The 22,965-nt window shown below is 42.0% G+C and overlaps 1 protein-coding gene across 1 annotated transcript in view; it reads left to right on the top strand.

The window, feature by feature from the left end:
* Positions 1–7,854: 7,854 nt before the first annotated feature.
* The window catches only part of nhsl2 (NHS-like 2), a 134,978-nt gene continuing 119,867 nt past the window's right edge, over positions 7,855–22,965 (top strand). Inside the window, exon 1 of the mRNA XM_078275504.1 lies at positions 7,855–8,340. Coding sequence (XP_078131630.1) covers positions 8,040–8,340 — 301 coding nt within the window. The 5' untranslated portion in view covers positions 7,855–8,039. The remainder of the gene's footprint in view (positions 8,341–22,965) is intronic.

The raw sequence follows: 22,965 nt of genomic DNA, 5'->3' as shown, positions 1-22,965 counted from the left end.
GCATTTCTTTAAACCAATCACAATCGTCTTTTAGGCGGCGCTAAGTGCCGGACGCAGTAACGGTGCCACTGCAAAATAGCCTCAGGAAGGAACTGAAAAGTTGTTTTAGTCGTGCAACAGAAAACTCAGATTGGACAGATAGTCTAGCTAGCTGTCTGGATTTACCCTGCAGAGATCTGAGGAGCAGTTAACCATAGTCCTCAGAAACTGACCAGTGTTTAGAATGCCAACACAAAGAAAGAGGAAGGTGACGGACATGGCGAAAATGAGGGATGTCCAGCGGATCTTCCTACCAAAACAATCCCCTATAAATGAATCCTCGTGGATATAGACCAACACCTTGGTAACTAACTGTACAGGATGATGACGTAATGTGGCCGCTCCCTTCCGCTTCTTTTCTCTTTTCTCCAGTCTCTTGCACATAACAGTTTGTATCAACATTTCTGCTGCTCACACACACACACACACACACACACACACACACACACACACACACACACACACGATCCCTCTCTTCTGTCTCTCATAGGTTTCTCATGTTGATGTTTTCAATTGTGTCAAAGGCAGTTTATGTTAAAATTCCTTCTCTCTCTCTCTCTCTCTCTCTCTCTCTCTCTCTCTCTCTCCATCCCCCTCTCCATAAGACAGACACAGGCTGCATGAACAAAAACAGTTAGGTAGGCCAAGTTCACGTCTGGGAGGGGTTGCTAAAGGGGGCCCAGGGGGCGCTCTGAGGACCAGATGTGCTTTTCTTTGGGGATGGGGGAGGAGAGGGGTACGTTCGCGAGCCTCGTGAAGAGGAACGGGGGAGTTTTCACAAGGCTCCGGAGAAAGTGGAGAGTCTCGGAAAGTGTTGCAAAGAAGTGCGCTGAAACTTCACCGTGCAGTAAAATTCACCTCGAGCTGCAAGAGGAGATCTGTGCAGCTGGAATAGAATGTATGTCCTTTAGCTGACAAGGGAAGGGGCGATGGTTGTCACAAAATGATTAAAAGGACGAAATTTAAATAAATGATGGTAAGAATGTATAAGTTAATTAGACATGAACCTCCAATAGGTTGATACATCTTGCATAATGACGTAAAAGAAGAAAAGATTAATTCATACATGTAGATAATAAGCTAGTTAGCTGCACATGGAAAGCCTTTGTACCTTGCTTTAGAGCAAAAAGACACCTTCCTTATTTCGAAAAGGCTAAAAAAAACACCCTCCGAATATATATAGGCCTACACCTGCACAGCGCTTCAACATGTGGAGAAATCCAAAGCTTCCATGCCTCGCTGTGATTGGTTAGTCGTTTTTAGGAGGCATTTAGCAAATGACGGAACTTTGAAAATGATGAAACAAAGAAGTGACGTGTCATTTTCTTAGAGATTTCACGAAAATCTTATCTCTAGTTTCTGAGATGTGTTGAACAAAAGGTGACAATAAACGGCAACAAACAAATCGATGGCATTGATCGGTCCATATGTATGAAAACAGAAAAGGTGCATTATTGTGTATACGTTGAGCATGTTTTCTCAACATTAATGGACAGATCTCACATTAGACTGACAACTGAACAAACTTATCGCATAAACAAACAGACGGAAGTCAAAGCTTCGTCGTAACCACGTGCCCAGAATGGCAAAATGATGGGTGATTCCTGCTTAATAATGAATGCCATGCATGGACACAGAAACATTAGGGTGAAATGTCTTTACAACACCACTGGAAGACATATTAAAACAATTATTACATTAATCAGAGTAAGTTTTAAATTCCTCAAATCTCATTTTTGGAATTAAACTCTTAATTCATGTGTCATCTCTCACGAGAGGAAGTGAACAGAGGACAGATTGTAAGATCTACAGTAGAGGATGTGAGCAGCTGGCTGGGGGAAACAGTTGTGAAGCAAGGAGGAATAAAACAGCTCCAGAGAGGGTCTCCACCCTTCTCCTGTCCAGGGGGGACACAGTTTTGGGACCGAGAAGCTCCTGCAGAGACGTGATGTCTTAAAGAGACACTCTGACCACTTCTGTTGGTGTTAGCTCTTCTTCCCTGCACACTTGCTGTCACTTTGTGGGGAGGAAGAAGAATCCACTCTGAGAAGTTAGAAATGTTGGTTAACCAGAAAGCTTTGGCTCGAAACGAGGATGTGTTCAGGGACTACGAGGAAAGCAGGAAAACAGGAACCTCCCTTTAAAAAATGTACGAGCTACGCAGTGAAATCTAATCACAACCTTGTGACTGTGTTATGCAAGGAATGTGTGGTCTTTCTGAAACTCGTGGCACATGAAAATGATGACATATGTAAAAAGCTTCAGATGAGGAATGAAATTTAGCAGGAAAATGAGTTAAGCAATTGGTTTGTTATCTGCATATAGGTGGACTGGCAATCTGGCAGTTCTGGCGAATGCCAGAAGGGCCGGTGCACTTACGGGCTGATTTGGGCTGCTGGAAAAAAGAAAAGAAAAAATGTGGCAACACTGGTGTTTCACACTAGTTAGTTAGTTACTAGTACACAAAAATATGTAAGACTGTACGGCTGCAGCCTGACGGCACCAGACGGGAGGGTCTGGTGCCGTCAGGCTTCTACTTTTCAAAATAAAAGCTTGCTTCTGCTCCACTATGTCTTCGCACTTTGGTGTTTTAGGTGTTTAAAGGTGCTCTAAGCGATGTCTCGCGTGTTTTAGGATACATTTTTTGTCACATACAGCAAACATCTCCTCCCTATCCGCTAGCTGCCTGTCCCCTGAACACACTGTAAAAAAACGCGGTCTCTGTAGACAGCCCAGGCTCCACAAACGGCAACAAAAACAAACTGCGCCAATCTGCACCACCAAACATAACAAACAGTGTTCCAGCCAATAACCGACAAGAAGGATTTGGGGGTGGGGGTTGGGGGGTTAGTGCGCAGAAGGGAGGGGGACGGGATGAGGAGGAGGGAGGGGCGAGCTAGCCTCCGTTTTGTTTGACAATACTTCGAACGTCAACAAGAAGTGATGTCACCCAACATCACTTAGAGCACCTTTAAGTATGTAATAATGTGTTTTAAATATGCAAGCATTTCCATTTTCTTCTAAGATGGTTTATTTGAAGGTTTTATGAATTGTTCCAGTGTGTGTATTATTTCATTATGAAAGCCTGTAAGTGTGCCTCATGCTGCTGGTGCCATAATCTCACGTGAGCCTGATTTTTGCCTGATTATAAAGCAAATAGCGTCCCCGTCTGAAATTGGGCCGGTAAGGGACGGAATTGCCGGGCTGAAAAATTTGTCCCAGTCCGCCCCTGTATCTGTTTATCCAGAAATATAGGTCTCAAGACGAGTGGGCTCTGATCTCAGCCTGGTAACTCGTTTTGTTCTGGTTTTAATCGTACGTTTGAACTACTAGACTTTTGATTGATAAAATATCTTTTAGTAATTTATTTTACTAACCACAGCATGTTCTCCCTTCAAAGCTCTGTCAAAATAACTGAAGACTCCAGCATTGTTTAGGCACAGACAGACCCACACAATAATAGAAAATACATAACAGATAGCAGCGGGATACATTTCAACTTCATTATTAAAGAGCTAAACATGAACAGGGTTTACCTGAGCAGTAAAGGACTATAAATGAGTAGATGTATAAGTAGAGAATTCCTATTACAACATATAAAACTATACTATATAACATATAAAAATCGTACAAAACACAAATACGGGTAAGATGTTAGAGTTGACCCTCCCTAATAAGTAAGTAATAAGTAATAAGTAATATCTATGCTGGCAAGTCAAATGAAGGGTCAATAAAATAGAAAAAGAAGTAGACACAAATAGTGAAAACAAGAATACAAATTTGTGAAGCACAACATTGTTTTTTTTTCTTCTCTACCCAATATTCAATCTCAAGACCCCTCAGATTTATCTTGTGACCCTTAGGAAGGAGCCCAACCCTTAGGTTGGGAACCACTGCATGAAACAATGGTACTTTTACTTGTAGTGGAGTACTTTTACATTGTTGTATTGGTACTTTTACTTAAGTAAAAGATCTTAATAATTCTTCCACTCCTGCTGACATGTTTGGTACAGTTTTTAAGCTCTGTGATTCTTTTTCTTTCTTTCTTTCTTTCTTTCTTTCTTTCTTTCTTTCTTTCTTTCTTTCTTTCTTTCTAAGTTCAATATGCTTGATGTGGTTCTTCCATTGCAAATGCCGATATGACACATCATGAAAAACATGACAACGATATCGACTATATGTATGTCATACATGAACAACTGTTGATTAATCAACAACAGGAATAAGTTTAAAAAAATGATAGACTAAATATGGCCAAAAGTATGTGGACACCCGAGCATTACACCCATATGACTGGTTGGACTTGAATCTGCTGCTTCTACAGCCACCGCACAAAACTACACTAAGTAGGCTATTAGACATAGACATTGGTAACGCGACACACACACACACACACACACACACACACACACACACACACACACACACACACACACACACACACACTCACTCAGACACGTGTGCGCGCACAGTTACGCGCAGTGGTGCGTGAAGGATTCCTTGATCCATCCCCCGCCTCACTCCATCTTCTTCTTTTTTCTCCTCCTCTTCACATCTTCATCTTTATACTCTTCTATTCCTCCATCTCTCTTCTTCTTCTCTTCAGACAGGTTTTCTTCTCGGGAAACACCGGACTGTTGCGCCCCGTGTCGCCACGTCAAGCCGGACAGAATAAGATCTGATGCAGAGTTATTTAGCTTCGAAATAAAAGCACGAATAGAGGAGAAAAATAGCAAGGTGCCCTTAGCAACAAAATAACTCCAACATTTCTACTAAAAACATTCAATACTGTTTATAAATGATGCAATTTGCTGATAAATGAATGATGCAAGCAAATGCTGTAAAAGGCAGATTTTTAGACTACTAAGTGCAAAATCAGGACACCTGCATAAATACATTTAAAATAGATAATTACATTTAGAAACAAGGTATCTATTAAAGAAAAGTAGCCCAAATCCAATCTTTTTTTCCCCCATTAGACTATTATTTGTTGTTGTAGGGTAGGCTAATGTAATTAAAATGTCAGGAACTTTCGCTGCAGCCTTTTAAACTCTATATATGGAGATACTGTTTATAATGACGGTAATTTGATTAACAAAACTAATCCTCAAATCCATTTAGGCGATTTGGGCTTTGATTTTGAAAGTTTAATCCGGATGTGTTGTGTATTACACTCTGGCTGATTTGATACCAATCTCCCCAGCAGCTGAGTCTCTGCTCTACACAGTAAAAAAAAAAGAAGAGAAAGCTCATCGCAGTCAAAAACTATGAGGGCGCACGACGCGCAACTCGCTCCAAGCCTCTCCAACAGCGGCGGAGTTTTTCCTCCCGGAGGATCCGTAGCATGCGTCTGTGCGCCAACCGGAGGGAGAAGGACCACAGGAATATAACTTGACTATCTGCGGAGTTTGTGTATTTTTTTTCTTCGGGGGATTAATCATGCCTTTTTGCAAACGGACGATACTTCCGAAAGATGTGTGCAAGCCCGACGGCCGGAGGCTGCAGGAGGCGCGTCCGCGGCACCAAGCGGAGGTTTTCGGGGACTTGGCGGACGTGTGCGGCTTCACCTTGTGCTCGGTGCTCCGGCAGCTCTCGGATCTGTCCCGGCACTCGGTGAGCATCCTGGAGGACCTGGAGGGAGAGCTGGTGTCCGTGTGCCAGCGGTCCGGCGCGCTGGAGGGCAGAGTGGTCCGGCTGCAGAGGCACGTCGCTGAGCTGCTCAGCAAGCCTCCGCCGAGAAGTAAGAGAGGAAATTAAAAAAACACACACATACACACACACACACACACACACACACACACACACACACACACACACACACCTGGAGTCACTTTATACATGGTGCAGCTGCAGGAGGAGAGTTAAAGCAGCTTCTTTAGTCTGGTGGAGTCAAAGTCAGTGTTGTCAAACTTTCTACTATCAGCCTGACATTCATGTTTCTCTGGAGAGATTAGTGGTTTTGTTATTTGAGAGTTTTGTCCATGAGTCACCATGACTGCACGCAGCGAGCGGTCACTGTGCACGGTCCATGTTGAGATTTATTCAGGGTGGGTGTAAGTGAGAGGTTTGTTATTGGAGGGGTTTGTTATTGTCAGCTGGCGGAGATGTGTCCTGCGTTCAGTTACTGCAGGCAATATTAGGATTTTACACATGAACGCTTAAAAACAGGACCCGGACCACTGATTCAATTCTTAATTCTTAAAAAAAAAGTGGGAATTTTATATAAAACGTGAATTAATTGGCAATATGTGACAAGGTTCAAGGGTTTGCTGAGCATGTGCGCATGTCAATAACTGATGTGCGCTAAGAAGAAGTTATTCATGACGTTTCTGTTATGGAGTTTTAGACTTTTTTTTTCGGGAACAGGGAGGATTGGCAAAGTCTTACACCTTTTTTTTCTGATCAGTTAACATCTTGTGGCAGTGGCTTTCTGTGGCTTTGCTTCATGGATGTGCAGGTTAACAAGATGCTCCTGAAGGCAGCACGTTGTGGGTGTAGAGAGTGGAATTCTGGAAGCAGAGATGTCATGCGTGTTTTGTCCGTCTACCTGTCACTTTGTCCCTCACTGTCACCTCCTTCTCTGCTCTAACTCCTGTCGACATTATCACACAGTTTTTAGAGTTAGAGAAAACTGTTGCAGGTTCAAAGCATCTGAGTTCAGATTCAAGATGATGCTCACATTAAACCCCCCCCATCTGCTGAAACATTTCTTTAGCTTTTTTGTTACTTCATTTGGATTTTTGAGTTTTGAATGATGTTTGTGCAGAGTTTGTCACTAGAAGTCTGTTTTCACATCAATCTGCTGAAGAGGAAAAGTTTCTCTGTGCTCACTTCAAATCTCAGTTCAAGATGTGTATGTGAGCAGGATTTTGTGACATCACAACTAGTTTGAAAGCCAATCATGATTTAGAAATAGTTTGTATCCAGCTGTAAAACTTTTGAAATGAACAAGCAAAATGTGTAATTTCATTAAAAATTGTCCTGATTTGCATGGATGGATGGTTTATGAGACAATGCCCGTGTTTTGCGTGTACTTGCAGTCATTTTGCATCTGTGAAAGTCTTGCATCTGTTTTTTAGTCATTTTGCATCTTTTTGTGGCCGTTTTGCATCTCTTTGCAGTTCTTCTGTGTGTCTGTGGTCTTTTTGTGTCGCTTTGTTGTCATGTCGGGTCGTTTGTAGTCATTATATGTGCATTTTCTATCTTTTAGATCTTATTTGTATATGTTTGTGGTCATTTAGTGTCTCTCTGTGAACGTTTTGTGACATTTTATGAGTCAGGGCCCCTGTTCCTACAAGGTGCCCTTAGCAACAAAATAACTCCAACATTTCTACTAAAAACATTCAATACTGTTTAAAAATGATGCAATTTGCTGATAAATGAATGATGCAAGCAAATGCTGTAAAAGGCAGATTTTTAGACTACTAAGTGCAAAATCAGGACACCTGCATAAATACATTTAAAATAGATAATTACATTTAGAAACAAGGTATCTATTAAAGAAAAGTAGCCCAAATCCAATCTTTTTTTTCCCCCATTAGACTATTATTTGTTGTTGTAGGGTAGGCTAATGTAATTAAAATGTCAGGAACTTTCGCTGCAGCCTTTTAAACTCTATATATGGAGATACTGTTTATAATGACGGTAATTTGATTAACAAAACTAATCCTCAAATCCATTTAGGCGATTTGGGCTTTGATTTTGAAAGTTTAATCCGGATGTGTTGTGTATTACACTCTGGCTGATTTGATACCAATCTCCCCAGCAGCTGAGTCTCTGCTCTACACAGTAAAAAAAAAGAAGAGAAAGCTCATCGCAGTCAAAAACTATGAGGGCGCACGACGCGCAACTCGCTCCAAGCCTCTCCAACAGCGGCGGAGTTTTTCCTCCCGGAGGATCCGTAGCATGCGTCTGTGCGCCAACCGGAGGGAGAAGGACCACAGGAATATAACTTGACTATCTGCGGAGTTTGTGTATTTTTTTTCTTCGGGGGATTAATCATGCCTTTTTGCAAACGGACGATACTTCCGAAAGATGTGTGCAAGCCCGACGGCCGGAGGCTGCAGGAGGCGCGTCCGCGGCACCAAGCGGAGGTTTTCGGGGACTTGGCGGACGTGTGCGGCTTCACCTTGTGCTCGGTGCTCCGGCAGCTCTCGGATCTGTCCCGGCACTCGGTGAGCATCCTGGAGGACCTGGAGGGAGAGCTGGTGTCCGTGTGCCAGCGGTCCGGCGCGCTGGAGGGCAGAGTGGTCCGGCTGCAGAGGCACGTCGCTGAGCTGCTCAGCAAGCCTCCGCCGAGAAGTAAGAGAGGAAATTAAAAAAACACACACACACACACACACACACACACACACACACACACACACACACACCTGGAGTCACTTTACACATGGTGCAGCTGCAGGAGGAGAGTTAAAGCAGCTTCTTTAGTCTGGTGGAGTCAAAGTCAGTGTTGTCAAACTTTCTACTATCAGCCTGACATTCATGTTTCTCTGGAGAGATTAGTGGTTTTGTTATTTGAGAGTTTTGTCCATGAGTCACCATGACTGCACGCAGCGAGCGGTCACTGTGCACGGTCCATGTTGAGATTTATTCAGGGTGGGTGTAAGTGAGAGGTTTGTTATTGGAGGGGTTTGTTATTGTCAGCTGGCGGAGATGTGTCCTGCGTTCAGTTACTGCAGGCAATATTAGGATTTTACACATGAACGCTTAAAACCCGGACCCGGACCACTGATTCAATTCTTAATTCTTAAAAAAAAAAGTGGGAATTTTATATAAAACGTGAATTAATTGGCAATATGTGACAAGGTTCAAGGGTTTGCTGAGCATGTGCGCATGTCAATAACTGATGTGCGCTAAGAAGAAGTTATTCATGACGTTTCTGTTATGGAGTTTTAGACTTTTTTTTTTTTCGGGAACAGGGAGGATTGGCAAAGTCTTACACCTTTTTTTCTGATCAGTTAACATCTTGTGGCAGTGGCTTTCTGTGGCTTTGCTTCATGGATGTGCAGGTTAACAAGATGCTCCTGAAGGCAGCACGTTGTGGGTGTAGAGAGTGGAATTCTGGAAGCAGAGATGTCATGCGTGTTTTGTCCGTCTACCTGTCACTTTGTCCCTCACTGTCACCTCCTTCTCTGCTCTAACTCCTGTCGACATTATCACACAGTTTTTAGAGTTAGAGAAAACTGTTGCAGGTTCAAAGCATCTGAGTTCAGATTCAAGATGATGCTCACATTAAACCCCCCCATCTGCTGAAACATTTCTTTAGCTTTTTGTTACTTCATTTGGATTTTTGAGTTTTGAATGATGTTTGTGCAGAGTTTGTCACTAGAAGTCTGTTTTCACATCAATCTGCTGAAGAGGAAAAGTTTCTCTGTGCTCACTTCAAATCTCAGTTCAAGATGTGTATGTGAGCAGGATTTTGTGACATCACAACTAGTTTGAAAGCCAATCATGATTTAGAAATAGTTTGTATCCAGCTGTAAAACTTTTGAAATGAACAAGCAAAATGTGTAATTTCATTAAAAATTGTCCTGATTTGCATGGATGGATGGTTTATGAGACAATGCCCGTGTTTTGCGTGTACTTGCAGTCATTTTGCATCTGTGAAAGTCTTGCATCTGTTTTTAGTCATTTTGCATCTTTTTGTGGCCGTTTTGCATCTCTTTGCAGTTCTTCTGTGTGTCTGTGGTCTTTTTGTGTCGCTTTGTTGTCATGTCGGGTCGTTTGTAGTCGTTATATGTGCATTTTCTATCTTTTAGATCTTATTTGTATATGTTTGTGGTCATTTAGTGTCTCTCTGTGAACGTTTTGTGACATTTTATGAGTCAGGGCCCCTGTTCCTATGGGTCCCTGGGCTTGTGCCCGGTCGGCCCGTTCAGTAATCCATCCATGCTGATTTGGGGTAAGAAATAACTTTTGATTTTAGAGACTGTATAGTCATGTATTGTCATTTTAATGACTGATATGACTGATCTCATGAAGTGGCGTATGTATGACACGCCAATGCGTGTGCCATTATTGGCGTGTTATCAAGACGCATACTCGTTTTTTAGCGTGTTTATCAACGCCGTTTGGCCTCCATTGACTTACGCTACCTTGCGATTGCGTGTGAATTGACGCTGTAGCGAGTAGTATGAAAGGATGAAAATACGCGTAGGGAGGTTGGTCACACAGGACTTTCACCCAGGAGAGCGGGGATCCTCTCCCCAATGTCCCGCGTGTGACATTGTTGTGTTCCGCGTGATGTTTCCTTTCCGCGTTTGTTTTTTTCCTAATCCCAACTGGTTGTTCTTTTCCTAAACCCAACCGTAGCCTCACGATAACACGCCACGTGGCCGCCAGACTGCCGGTCTCTCTGATACAGCGTAGACATACACGCGGATAGCTTAAAATGCGTACAGATAACACGCCACTTGGCTTTAGGAAGGTGGCGTGTATGTTTACGCGAAGTCATGATATCACGTTGAGATTTTCATGATTTGCTTTCGTCAATTGATCATATTTTGTATTTTGTGACCGCTTTGACGCATATGAATGAATTGTTTTCATATTTTTTTTGTTTTCAAACCTAACTGCCTTTTGTGGGACAAATGAAGTATTTAGCATTTAATTCAGATGTCACAGGCCTAGAGTAGTAGAATTTGAGGTCTTATTGTATACCTTCTCTTCAGATGAGGCGTTTGTGCTGCGTTTTTTTTTTAGTTGTCCATCTCAGAGTTTTTAAGGCTCTTATCCAGAGAAACCTCCACTCAATCAGAAGCTTGTGGTCTCACTGACAGACAGTTTGAAGGGACGCTTGGCGGACTGGTGGGTTTGGTTTCAGACGTGTGGCTTTCTGTGCGCAGGTCACCGCGCAGTCAACAGTAGAGTCATTGTTTCAAGGAGCCTCGAAAGGTCTCACCATAACAATCAATAGTCTAAAATTATCCTGTGATACATTATATCAGCTGTATATCAGCTAACCCCCATACAAGTCAATACTATTCAATAGCATATCAATTCCACAGCACAACAATACTCAGTGATGCTTCTTTACAGCGCTCTGTCTTGTTTTAGAGTGGATTTGGCCTTTAATTCAACACTTACCTGGATGCTTTTATCGAAAGGTATGAGCACATATATACTGTAGCTGAGCTCAGGACCAGGACACATCCTCCTCCACCTGACAACAGTTCAGGAGACGCAGCCCAGATGCATGATGGGAGATTTGCACCATGGCTGCCAACCTGTTTTAACTCTGCAAACTTTGCAAAAAAACGTATCGCAGGCAGATGTCTCCTTTGTTTGCATTGCAGTTTAAGAGTGAGCGAATGAACAAGGTTGAGCCGACTGTGAACAAGAGTTTATGAGGCTGTCAGCGGTGTGTGTGTGTGTGTGTGTGTGTGTGTGTGTGTGTGTGTGTGTGTGTGTGTGTGTGTGTGTGTGTGTGTGCGCACGTACAGTATGATAAGAGAGAAAGTCCCTCTAAACACAGACCAGATGTAGAGCTGGAAAGAGGAGAAGAAAGATAAAACAAAATGTAGCTCGTCTTTTAGTTTACTTTACCGGGAGGAACTCACCCATGTGTTGGCCTGAGTGAGTGAGTGAGTGAGTGAGTGAGTGAGTGAGTGAGTGAGTGAGTGAGTGTATGTATGTGTGTGTGAGTATTTCTGTGGATGTGTTCATCTGTATGAGATGCAAACATCCTTACTCTTCTTCTCTCTCCTTTCTAAATTCTGTGTGGGATCCAACTATCACTAACATGTGGGCAGAAGCACAAGGCTAAACAATCAATAAAGTCGTCCAGGGCTTTTTCTCTCTCTCTCTCTCTCCCTCTCCCTCCCTCTCTCTCTCTCTCTTTCTCTCTCTCTCTTTGGGTCTTTCTTCCGTTGCTGATTTAAAAAGCTTTGTTTAGTATTTTCATCCACTCCATCCTCTAAAATCCAGTTTCCACACTGTGATCGCCTTGATGACGCCGCTTGATGACATGTTTGAGATGAATCAAATGAGGAGTTGGAGTGAAGTTGCATTTCGGGGGGCACAGTGTCAGAAAAGGGTCAGATACATCTGACTATCTAACAACTTTAACTCAAAATAGTAGTTTTTTTTTTAATCTATATCCCAAAACTGTTGGTTTTTCGTTTTGTTGGTTGGACATGACATTTTAGGTTACTTGTATAAGCAATACTATGCTCAATGATATGATGATGTTAAAATGCCTGTTTTCACCTAATAAATCGACAGTTTTTTTTTTGTTGTTGTTTTTTTTTATAATTTCTTTTATAATTTTTGGATTAAAGTGTGATCAGAAGATCCCAATCTCCAAAAGAAAAATCCTAAAATTCATGCAGTAGAGGATTAAACCCCTTCTGAAATCCTTCTTCTTCTCTGGTGCCAAGTGATAGCTGTGAATCAAACAATGTGGACAGTTCCCTTTGCAAGAGGTGAAAAAAATCACATTCTTTTCCCTCATTCGTGGATGTGTGCTTTCCCTCCTATAAGAGCCGCTGACATTCCCCCCCTCCACCTGCCAAAAAAAAATAAAAAAATTGTGAAACTCGGTCAGAGTTGCATAAGAAACACATGTTCCAGGCCTGGATGAGGGGATTTTTTCCACCCCGAGTTTAGAGTTTGTTCAAGAGTCAGATCTCCTGAGCTGCTTCCAGGGCCTCGGCACGGTGAAACGCCGGAGGGATCGGAGCTGGTTTCCTTCAAGGGGAAGAGTCGCACTGATACGGAGGAAGTCACTCTTGGGGCTTGATAGCACCAGTGTGCATATGTGTGTGTCCAGTTTCCACTGGAAGCTGTCACTCAGAAGGGGCTGAACTTGAGGAGTTTGTCCTCTGCAACACCTCCTCTGTAGCTTTCTGGTTCTCATGCTGGCCTTATTTCCTGCTGTTTTCTGTTGGCTGCCGTTGACCCTGGAGTAGGGCAGGAGTATCCCAAGTATGTAAGTGGGAACCAAAGTTTTGTGTTTTCTTTTGGTGCCTTTTTTCCAACTTAATTCTATGGGAAACCACAGTCTTTCTTTGACCTAAAACTGATTTTAAAGGCTGATTTAGCTGAAGTTCGTTGTTCCCTGCTCTGGTCTGGCGGTCGCAGTTGAGGCCGCGCTAAAAAAAAGCTGCTCCCTGTGGTTTCAAATGATAAGCATATTTCACTGCTGAACAATTCCAAATCAATGATATCACAGCAGGTGTTTTTTCCTCGGCTGTGAAAGACAACGCACCTGCTATGACATCACCAACTGGGGTGTGGCCTGAAGTGCAACATGCTTAAGTTTCAGAGAGCAGTGCGATCCTTTTCTGCTTTAATATTGCCTGCACAAACACGTGACAACATCAGTATTACTCAATACTTCAATCACCCAAATCACAATATAGTTGCATTGAATTGAGTTGCATTGTGGGTAATGTAGGCACCAGGTTTTGACAGGAATGTGTACAATGAAAAAGAAGATGTTTCTGTTTCTGCTGCATTGATTTTGATCCTTTAAAAAATGTATAGTGTATAGGAGTGCAATAATACATCTCTGAAGTGCTCTTTTAAGTTTCATCCCAAAGTTGTGGTGGCTGTTACACAGGATGAAACTCTCTCTAATGTAGGCGACCTAGTTTTAGTTTTAGTGTAAGGTGATTTTAGTGTGAAATTAGCGCGTTACATCGTTGCATAAAGTTCATACTTTTAGCTGGTGCAACAGGCTGCTGAAATATACTGATCTGTTTCCTCTTCCTAGAGTAACATGCAGTGAATGCTTCACTCCAAACTTTCCTTCCAAATCCTGTTATGAAAATCAAGTGGTTGATTGAGAAAAAGGCTTTGACTCCCTTCTTTTTTTTCTTCCTAATTCCCATCCTCCCCTGCTCTCTTTTTCTCTGTCCTCCCTCGTTCCCACGGGTGGACATCAACCTCATGACTCAGTATCCCTCCCTGTTGGCCCCTCTATAAATTCCCCTTCTCTTCATTTCTTACTTCTTTTCCTCTCCTGCCCTTTATCCTCCAACACTTCTCAGCATGCATCTGATGAGCAGTGACATGCAGGAGGCAGAAAAACCTTCTAAAAACAGCTTCAGAAACTTGTTTTTAGAGACACATTCAGGTTCTGACCCGACAAAACGATGCATTCAGTGGCAATGGATGACTTTGGACATCTTAGCTGTCATTTAAGGAGATGTTTTATAATCACACTGGTTTTTATTGCACACTCAGGACATGCATTCAACAACTTTTCAGTGTCAAAATATTCACTTCTTCTTCTCCTCCTCCTCCCCCAACATCTCTCTTCCTACAGGCAGTGACTCACACGTCAGCAGCAGCATCACGCCATCGCTCCAGCATGCTGCTGAAAAAAAGACTTTAATTTTTTTTAATAATATGATTTAGGTTTTTAGTTCAATTCAATACTCAGAGCTGCCAAATCCCCAGAAGTAAATCTCATCTGAAAAGTAAAAAGAAAACAAGTGTTATTCATTTAAACAATTAAAACAAGGAGGCTGTAAAAGATGTTCCCTTCTTTTGGATGTTCAGTATTTCTCCGTTCATGCTGAAGAGATTTGAACCAGGAATAGATATTTTCCCTCTATGTTCACTTACATTCTGCTCCTCCATATTGCCCAGTTGCCCGATAAATCACTACCAAGTTTGGATAACGATGCAACTTCCTGTACTGGTCGTAAAAGCAGCGGAAGCCCATTGAACTAAATATGTTTTAACTTTTTGTGAATCCTTTGGGTGCTCTGTTCTTGACTGCTTGGTTGTAGGACTATGAGATTAACTTATTTAGAAATATGTATAGCATAAGTGTAATATTGTTTAGGAGTATAGGTGTAGTGTAAATTGATGTTTGTCAGTCAAAATATGAAAACATTTGAAAATGGCATAGTGCTTAAACTGTCAGAATGAACTGCAGAGAAGCAAACAGTCGTAGTTGTATGATTCAGTGGTAATTCTCAGAAGGTCAGTAAAATAGATCACCATCTGTGTGTGTGTGTGTGTGTGTGTGTGTGCGTGTGTGTGTGTGTGTGTGTGTGTTTTCAAGGTCAGTGAGAAATCATAGTAGATGTTCTACGTTTGTTTCTGTTGGAGCTCCAAGTGTTTTCACTGCTTTTTGGGAAAACGTGAAAGTGTGTGTGTGTGTGTGTGTGTGTGTAATTGAGGAAAATGACCAGAACAAAAAAGAGAGAAAGTCCTGTTGTTCTTCAGAAAACTAAAGTGAGTTGTAGATTCAGGTAACAGAGTATGACTGACTAACAACTTCCTGTCTTGGCAAAGAGCCCCAGTTCATTACACACACACACACACACACACACACACACACCCACACACACACACACACACACGCATGCGCAGACACTTTCTAGCATTCCTACAGCCAAAGGGATACCATTTTTATTATTCTATAGTTCCCCTCCCACTGCAATGTTTTTGGTTAGACAGGTTACCATGGCACCCACAGTGAGTGTTCTGTTGTAGGTCTCCGTGAAATACAACCAATTACCAACGTGTCCTTTGTGTGTGTGTGTGTGTGTGTGTGTGTGTGTGTGTGTGTGTGTTGTCTCCCAGTGTCTCTTGCTGTCCTGCTGTGAACTTCATGTTTTTCTCAGCACCAATTTGTCTGGCGTGAAACGAGTTGAGACACACACACACACACACACACACACACACACACACACACACACACACACACACACACACACACACTTTGCTGAGCTTGTAAATGTACAGTATGAACAGGAATGTGAAAAGCTCTCTCTCTCAGACTGGGAATTATTATAGAGCAAAGAGAGGGAAGGAAAGTAGTAAAACATTTGGAGGAGGAATGATAAATTGTAAAAGAAGAGATGAAAAAGAGCACATGAGTTAGAGAAGGAGCAAAGAGGAAGGAGGAGGATTGACAGAAAAGAGGAGGAGATTGGAGAAAGGATGGGAAGATCAAAAGGAGGAGAGATTGACAGCTGAATAACATGCAGTTATGTAATTTGAACAGTTTGAATTTTCAGTCTGTCACTTCTTGTGCAAAGAAAAGTCTCAGAACTTGACAGTGGTTAGCAAAAGTTTGTGAGAACCTGAAGTAAACTAAGAAATGTTTGTGATTTTGATTTAATTGGAAATCAGCGTGCATGTATTTTTAACTGTGAACAGTGTCACTCGTAATGATGAAACTACAGAGAATTATCAGCTCTACGGAGCTTTAAAGTGACTTTCAGCTCATTGTAAAGCTGTCTGACCAGCAACTTGACTGTTTTGGTTCACTCTCACTGCTCTCATAGCGTCGTTTTTAGCCACAGCGGCAGAAAAAAATCTCTATAAACCCACTGTAAACGACCGGCTCAGAAGCAAACAGCAGACAAACACAGTTAGAGACTAGCTAGTAAACATAGTGAAGCATTAAAGGGTAACTACCGTTTTTTTCAACCTGGACAAAAGTGCTTGTTTTGTCATTGACAGGCTCAGATACATATTCTAAGTGTTTGACAACATTATGGAAAGGATTTCTGAGGAGGTCGACCTTTTTGTTGAAGAGTAAGATCCTTTTTTAAAACATAAAAACATCCGCGAAATTGCGTTCGCTAAACCCCCCAGACTCCATGTAAATAAACAGTAATTTTAGCATCGTAAAATACACTTCATTCAAAGTCGACAGAAACTAAATAAAACTATGAAATGCCGTTTTGGGTCATCTTTCTACTTTTCCAACCATCACAACTCTAGTTATGGTTGAAATAAACACATAGTTTACCATATTTTACATGTGAAAATATGTTGGCTCTATACACACTAAAAGTATTACTTTTTTAAATGGGGTCTGGTGGGTTTTGTGCTAGCGACTTCAGAGCTGTTTTTGGTTAAACAGAAAGGTCTCAAAAAGGTTTTAACGGTCTACCTCTGAAGGAATCCTTTCCATAATGTTGTCAGACACTTAGAATATTAATCTGAGCCTGTCAATGGAAAAACAAGAACTTTTGTGAAGGTAAATACAAGCTGGACAATTGCCCTATTAACTTACATTGTTGCTTGTTTCGCTGCTGTCGACTGCAGCAATCTTGCTTAATACTGGACCAATATCAAAAAGTGTTGTTCCCATCAGTCACTTAGACACAAAAACATAGCAAAATGCCAGATATTTCCCTTTAGGAGTTGGTGGAGACCAAAAACAGAGCTACAGTAAAAGGAGAGTAAATATTGGACTTACATTCTCCAGTTGGACACAAATAAAACGACAAATGAATGCTAATGTTGTTCCATGTCTGCTAGTTGTGTTAATGTTAATAATGTTTAAAGCTTGTCCTGCTGCCCCGAAGTGGCCAAAAAATATCAATTAATAATATCAAAAAAGTAATATTACTTTAACTTGTGGGAAAGTAATTTGACTACAATTTATACATACTCCATTACAAGTAAAAGTCCTGCATTCAAAATTTCACTTAATCTGAATCTTTTTTCTGCAGCAGCAGAAAGGAGAGAAAGATTGATAGACAGATCCCAAAATCTTACGATTTCTCCACACCGTGAAAAATAACGAATACCACAGAAGTCCAGCAGATTGAGTAAGAGCAGTGATATAATACAGGAAGAGGCCCTGTGTGTGTGTGTGTGTGTGTGTGTGTGTGTGTGTGTGTGTAAATACAGGTCATGTGCAAGAACAGCTCTCTCTCCTCTGCAAGTATTTTTATGTGTAGATTTGTCGTCTATCATGCTCACAAGACTTCTACTTCTCTGTGTTTTTCACCGTCTCGTTCTCTGCTGTACACACACACATTGTTCATCTCTCGCTGTAGTGCTAACATGAGGACAGTTTAAATATCTCCTACAGAGCAAATTCTTATCACAGAAGAAGAGGGAGAGAAAAGGGGGTCTGAGGATCCAGACAGTGTTAACATTTTGGTGTGTGTGTAGCAAGAATGTGTCTCAATGGAGGCACATTGTTCAAAGAGCAGATGCTCATGAGTCCATGATGGCAGCAATATGTAAACACAACAAGTCAGACTACACACACACACACACACACACACACACACACACACACACACACACACACACACACACACACACACAGAGGAAGATATAGTGATAGTATTCATGTGTTTGTGTATGTGTCGATGTCCCAACAGAAAGACGTGACGCTGACCAATAGGAGAACAGAGCGTAGAATCAATATCACAATGAAATAGCTAACGTTAGCATCGGCTTTTACAGTCTGCTTTGTGAAATATTACCTTGAGTTGCTAGCTAGCTACATTTAGGTTTCACTACAAGCTTAAGACATTGGTATTCTCCTCTTTGTGCGACCCATGAACGGGTCGTTTTTTCTTTCCTTTTTTTTTTAAGGATTTTCTGAACACCAGACAGCCAGTATCGTACACACTGCTTTGGACACCATTGTTTGTTTACACATTTTTGTTCCTGGAAGGGAAGTCAATCCCTAGCTCCATGTCGTCGATGACATCACGCAAGTCGGGGAAGACGGCAAGCTTTGATTGGTCGGGGACCAACGTGTATTCTGTCATGTCTCTGCCGAGTTACAGCAATAATTTAAGACTCTATAATCGCCTCATCTGACACAGTGACTATTGTAACAAACAAAAATATTGTGCAGTCTGAACCCGGCATTAGACTAAGTTTGATCAACGTCACCGTATCCCCCCAAAACACCAGTCATCACCAGTCAGCATTGGTCAAACAACCATTTATTTTCTCTTTACAAGCCATAATTTGTGGTTGTGTGAACAATGCTTTAGGTGACCCACATCTATTGTACACCTAAAATCTTTCAGTGTGTGTGTGTTTGTGTGCGTGTGTGTGAGTTTGTTTGTGTGTGTGTGTTTGTGACAGCTCGTTGTGGGCATTAGTGAGTTAACAGACTGCATCATGTGTGCGTGTGTTCGCAGTACGAGCAGGTTTTATCAATGTGTTTCTGTGCAGAGCTTTTCTCTCAGGGCTGTAATGGACAAAAGGCTGGCTGTCAACACCAACACGCTTAACGTCGGCCAAGGCATGCTGTAATGGTGGAGGCGATCACTTCCAGATGACCGACTGAGATGTGTGTGTGTGTGTGTGTGTGTGTGTGTTGGGCTTGAAATAGAGAGACGAAAAGGGGGCTATAACTTCATTGTGGAGGGAGTTAACTGGTTTACATGCAGAAATAAGAGAGAGGGATTGTAGTGTGTGTTTGTGTGTGTTTGTGTGTGTATGTGTGTGTGTGTGTGTGTGTGTGTGTGTGTGTGTGTGTGTGTGTGTGTGTGTGTGTGCTTGTTTTCAAGTGTGCTACCATTACCAGCATGGTAGGAAAGGACCCAAACTAAAGGAGACAATTCCGTCAAAGAAAACCGGATACTGCAATAATTGTAATATTCATACATATTATCATATATTCATACATAAATTGCAACTAATAAAACTTAAAATGTTTAGCGGTTGAGAGGACTTTTGTTCCTCAAAGTTAACATTGGGAAGAATAATTTAGCATTATAATTAGTGATGCGTTATTGTGTACGCAGGTGGACCTAATTTTAACTGCTTCATGTACTGCCTGGAAGCTTAATCCATAATAATACATCATAATTTCCATCCATCCATCTTCAACCGTTTATCCGGGGTTGGGTCGCGGGGGGAGCAGCTCCAGCAGGGGACCCCAAACTTCTCTTTCCCGAGCCACATTAACCAGCTCAGACTGGGGGATCCCGAGGCGTTCCCAGGCCAGGTTGGAGATGTAATCCCTCCACCTAGTTCTGGGTCTTCCCCCGCGGCCTCCTCCCAGCTGGACGTGCCTGGAACACCTCCCTAGGGACGTCATCATTTATTTGTTGACTTAAATTTTGTAATAGTAATTTGAATCTGCAAAGTAACTAAAACTGTAAAAATAAATGTAGAGGTGTAAGCTTCTAAGATGCAGTGGAGTAAAGTACAAGCACCTCAGAACTGTACTTGTGTAGTAAATGCACTTAGTTACATTCCACCACTGCCTATATATGACAATTTTATGAAAGCAAGAAAAAACTAAACTGCAAACTAAAAAGGTGATGTTTAATTTACAGATAAAAAATAAAATAAACACCTGAACAGTAACTTATTTGAGCACTGGACGTCTGCATGTTCACTGCCTTTGAGCTGAACAGTGACATCCTCTGACTGAGCTCCAAATTTATAAAATAATGAGGCCCAGTTGTTTTCATCGCTGTAAAGTATTTATTGGCAGGGTGTTGTGGCGAGGAGGCTGGGCCGGCGAGCGTTAGTAGAGGAGAGAACACAGTTCTGACACCGAACACATGGACTTGGGCACCCTGGTGTGTGTGTGTGTGTGTGTGTGTGTGTGTGTGTGTGTGTGTGTGTGTGTGTGTGACTCCTGCTACCAACCCACTACCTGGCAGCCGTGAGGCTCTGCGGTTTGGACGTGGTGTGAATAAACAGTGTGTGACGACAAACAACTCACAGACCTGCTATGTCTTGTATTAACACCCTGTTTTGTTGTGTTGTTTGGTGTCATTATGAGTCATGCTTAATGCTTAATGCTTCATGATTCGCCATTTTTCTTCATTATTCAGCCTGATGTTGTGTCAATGTTCAACAAATTCTGAATGGTTGTGGGTGTTGTTTTGTTTTGTTTCTGCCCGGTCTAAGTCATTTACAGTCATTGTGTAAACTTGTTACCAGTTATCATGACAGTTGTATAAATATGACGATTTATGAGCTGTTATTTCTGCAACCACTTCATTATCTGTTCAAGCAAGCACTGAAAGGGATTGACAGAAAATAGTTTGTATAGTTGTAGTTTTGTTATGGCTAATGTTTTTTTTTTTTTGTATATAATAAGATAATTTACAATCTTGCTCACAACACTTCCGCAAAAGTTTTTATGCATCGGCGCCGGTGACAGCCGTGGCCGTAGAAATTGGACGTGTGTGCAGTGATTACAAAGGTCTGGAACCAGACGAGGGTGACCTGACATCCTGATTTTTGTGGGACAATCCACAGATTTTGTCCTGCGTCAAGAGAGAAATATTCTGCACAATCAAACACAGGCTTTGTGATTAAAAAATAATAATTATAAATGTTTTTAAAAAAAGCAGCGTTTGACAAAGAGTCAAGAGTTTCTTTAGTCCCCTCTGGACCTGGGCACCCTGGTGTGTGTGTGCGTGTGTGCGTGTGTGCGTGTGTGTGCGTGTGTGTGCGTGTGTGTGCGTGTGTGTGTGTGTGTGTGTGTGTGTGTGTCCGCTACGTGCCCTCTGAGTTCATTAGTGCCCTGTGTGAAGCAGGCACTCTGCCCTGCCGCACACTCACACGGCTTATTTACTTGTTTCAATTACACTGCAGACTCTCCTGCCTGAGTGTCAACAACTCTCACTCTGCAACTGAAATGCTTCTGATTTATTTGGGTCAAACTTTCACGTGAATTCCATTTAAATGTGCTACACTGGTTCTCAGGTTATAGTGCAATTTACCTTTAACCCCTGGACACAAGCACTTTTTTATAATGTTGGTAGTTAACCAGACACATTTTCAAAACTTAAAAGGAGACTAACTGACACCATCCCTTTTGTTATTTCCACATTAAATGCTCATTTGCAGACCGATTAGTCAGTTGACACATTCTGGCGTCTTCTTAATGCTACTACTGGAGTTTGAATTTACCCATATACTAAGGCTCGGTCCTTACCGCAGCGGCCCGGAGTTCGAATCTGACCCACGGCCCTTGCTGCATGTCATTCCCTCTCTCTCTCCCCTTTCCTGTCTTCAGGAAATATCATTTGTTTACTTTTCAATCTTAAACTTATATATTATATTATATATTATACATATTAGGACTTTAACTGTGTCATCGCTGCTTCATTGCCATGTCTGCTGCTGCTCTGGGTTGTCGTAATACCATAATTTTAAACTTTGATACAATACTATATTACACATCACACATCAGGCAGGACTAGAACTTGCTATGTAAGATTAAAGTATAAGAAAAAAGCTATCGATAACAGGAGTTAAAAGAAATGCTGAATTTACTTTATGCAACATAAAAATCAATGATGTTTGTGTTGCAGTGCACGCAGGTGTGTTTGTGTTTAGCATCTGTTGCTTTGTCGGTTGCCTCTTTTTCGTGTGCATATTCGTCTCTGCTGGAGTGTGTGTGTGTGTGTGTGTGTGTGTGTGGGCAGGGCTGACGCAGCAGAACTGACTGCAGCATGGCGAGCGAGAGAGGTGCAACACACACACACACACACACACACACACACACACACACACACACAAAACTATATTCCTATACAGCAGAATAATGCTGCACAAAATACACACAAACATAACATGCGGACATTGATGTGACATTTGAAATTACATGTGGAAAGATCGCTCGCGCACAAGCACACATGCGCACACGCACAGAGGTTTGGGTTATCATGTGAACTGTCACTGTTGCAAGTTCTGTTGCTAGAAAGAGACCTTGTGAGAGAGTGAGGCAGTGAGAGAGAGAGGAAATGTAATCAAAGGAGAGAGAGAGAGAGAGAGAGAGAGAGAGAGTCACATCAGGAGTAAGGAGGAGGAGAACGGGAGTGAAGCAGTAGGACGAACAAGTGGACAGATAGACAGAAAGGAGGAGAGTGTGTAATCAAAGTAACAGAGTAGCAGATAGATAGACAGATATATAGAAGTAAAGGAGGGATGCGTTGGAAAAGGAGGCGGTCGTCAGCGCAAGGGAGGACGGGAGCTGATGAGGATGAAGAGAAGAGCTCAGACACCTCCTTCAGAGTGCAGTTCTTTAAAGGTAGGTTTGTTTTCTGTGCCTTTTCTTGATTTGTCTCGTCACTTCAAATGGCAAGTTACTAGATGTGCAGTTGTAGTAGTGTATCAATATGTTGTCTGCTGTGTGTGTGTGTGTGTGTGTGTGTGTGTGTGTGTGTGTGGACCCTTAAGGAAAAAACCTGCAGTCCCGACAAATAGAAAATGTTTTCATGCTTT

This window comes from Sander vitreus, chromosome 19 (genome assembly GCF_031162955.1).
Source record: "Sander vitreus isolate 19-12246 chromosome 19, sanVit1, whole genome shotgun sequence".
In the NCBI taxonomy this organism is placed as follows: domain Eukaryota; kingdom Metazoa; phylum Chordata; class Actinopteri; order Perciformes; family Percidae; genus Sander; species Sander vitreus.
The sequence above is the reverse complement of the archived record's forward strand: the minus strand, read 5'-3'. Positions and strand labels throughout refer to the sequence as shown.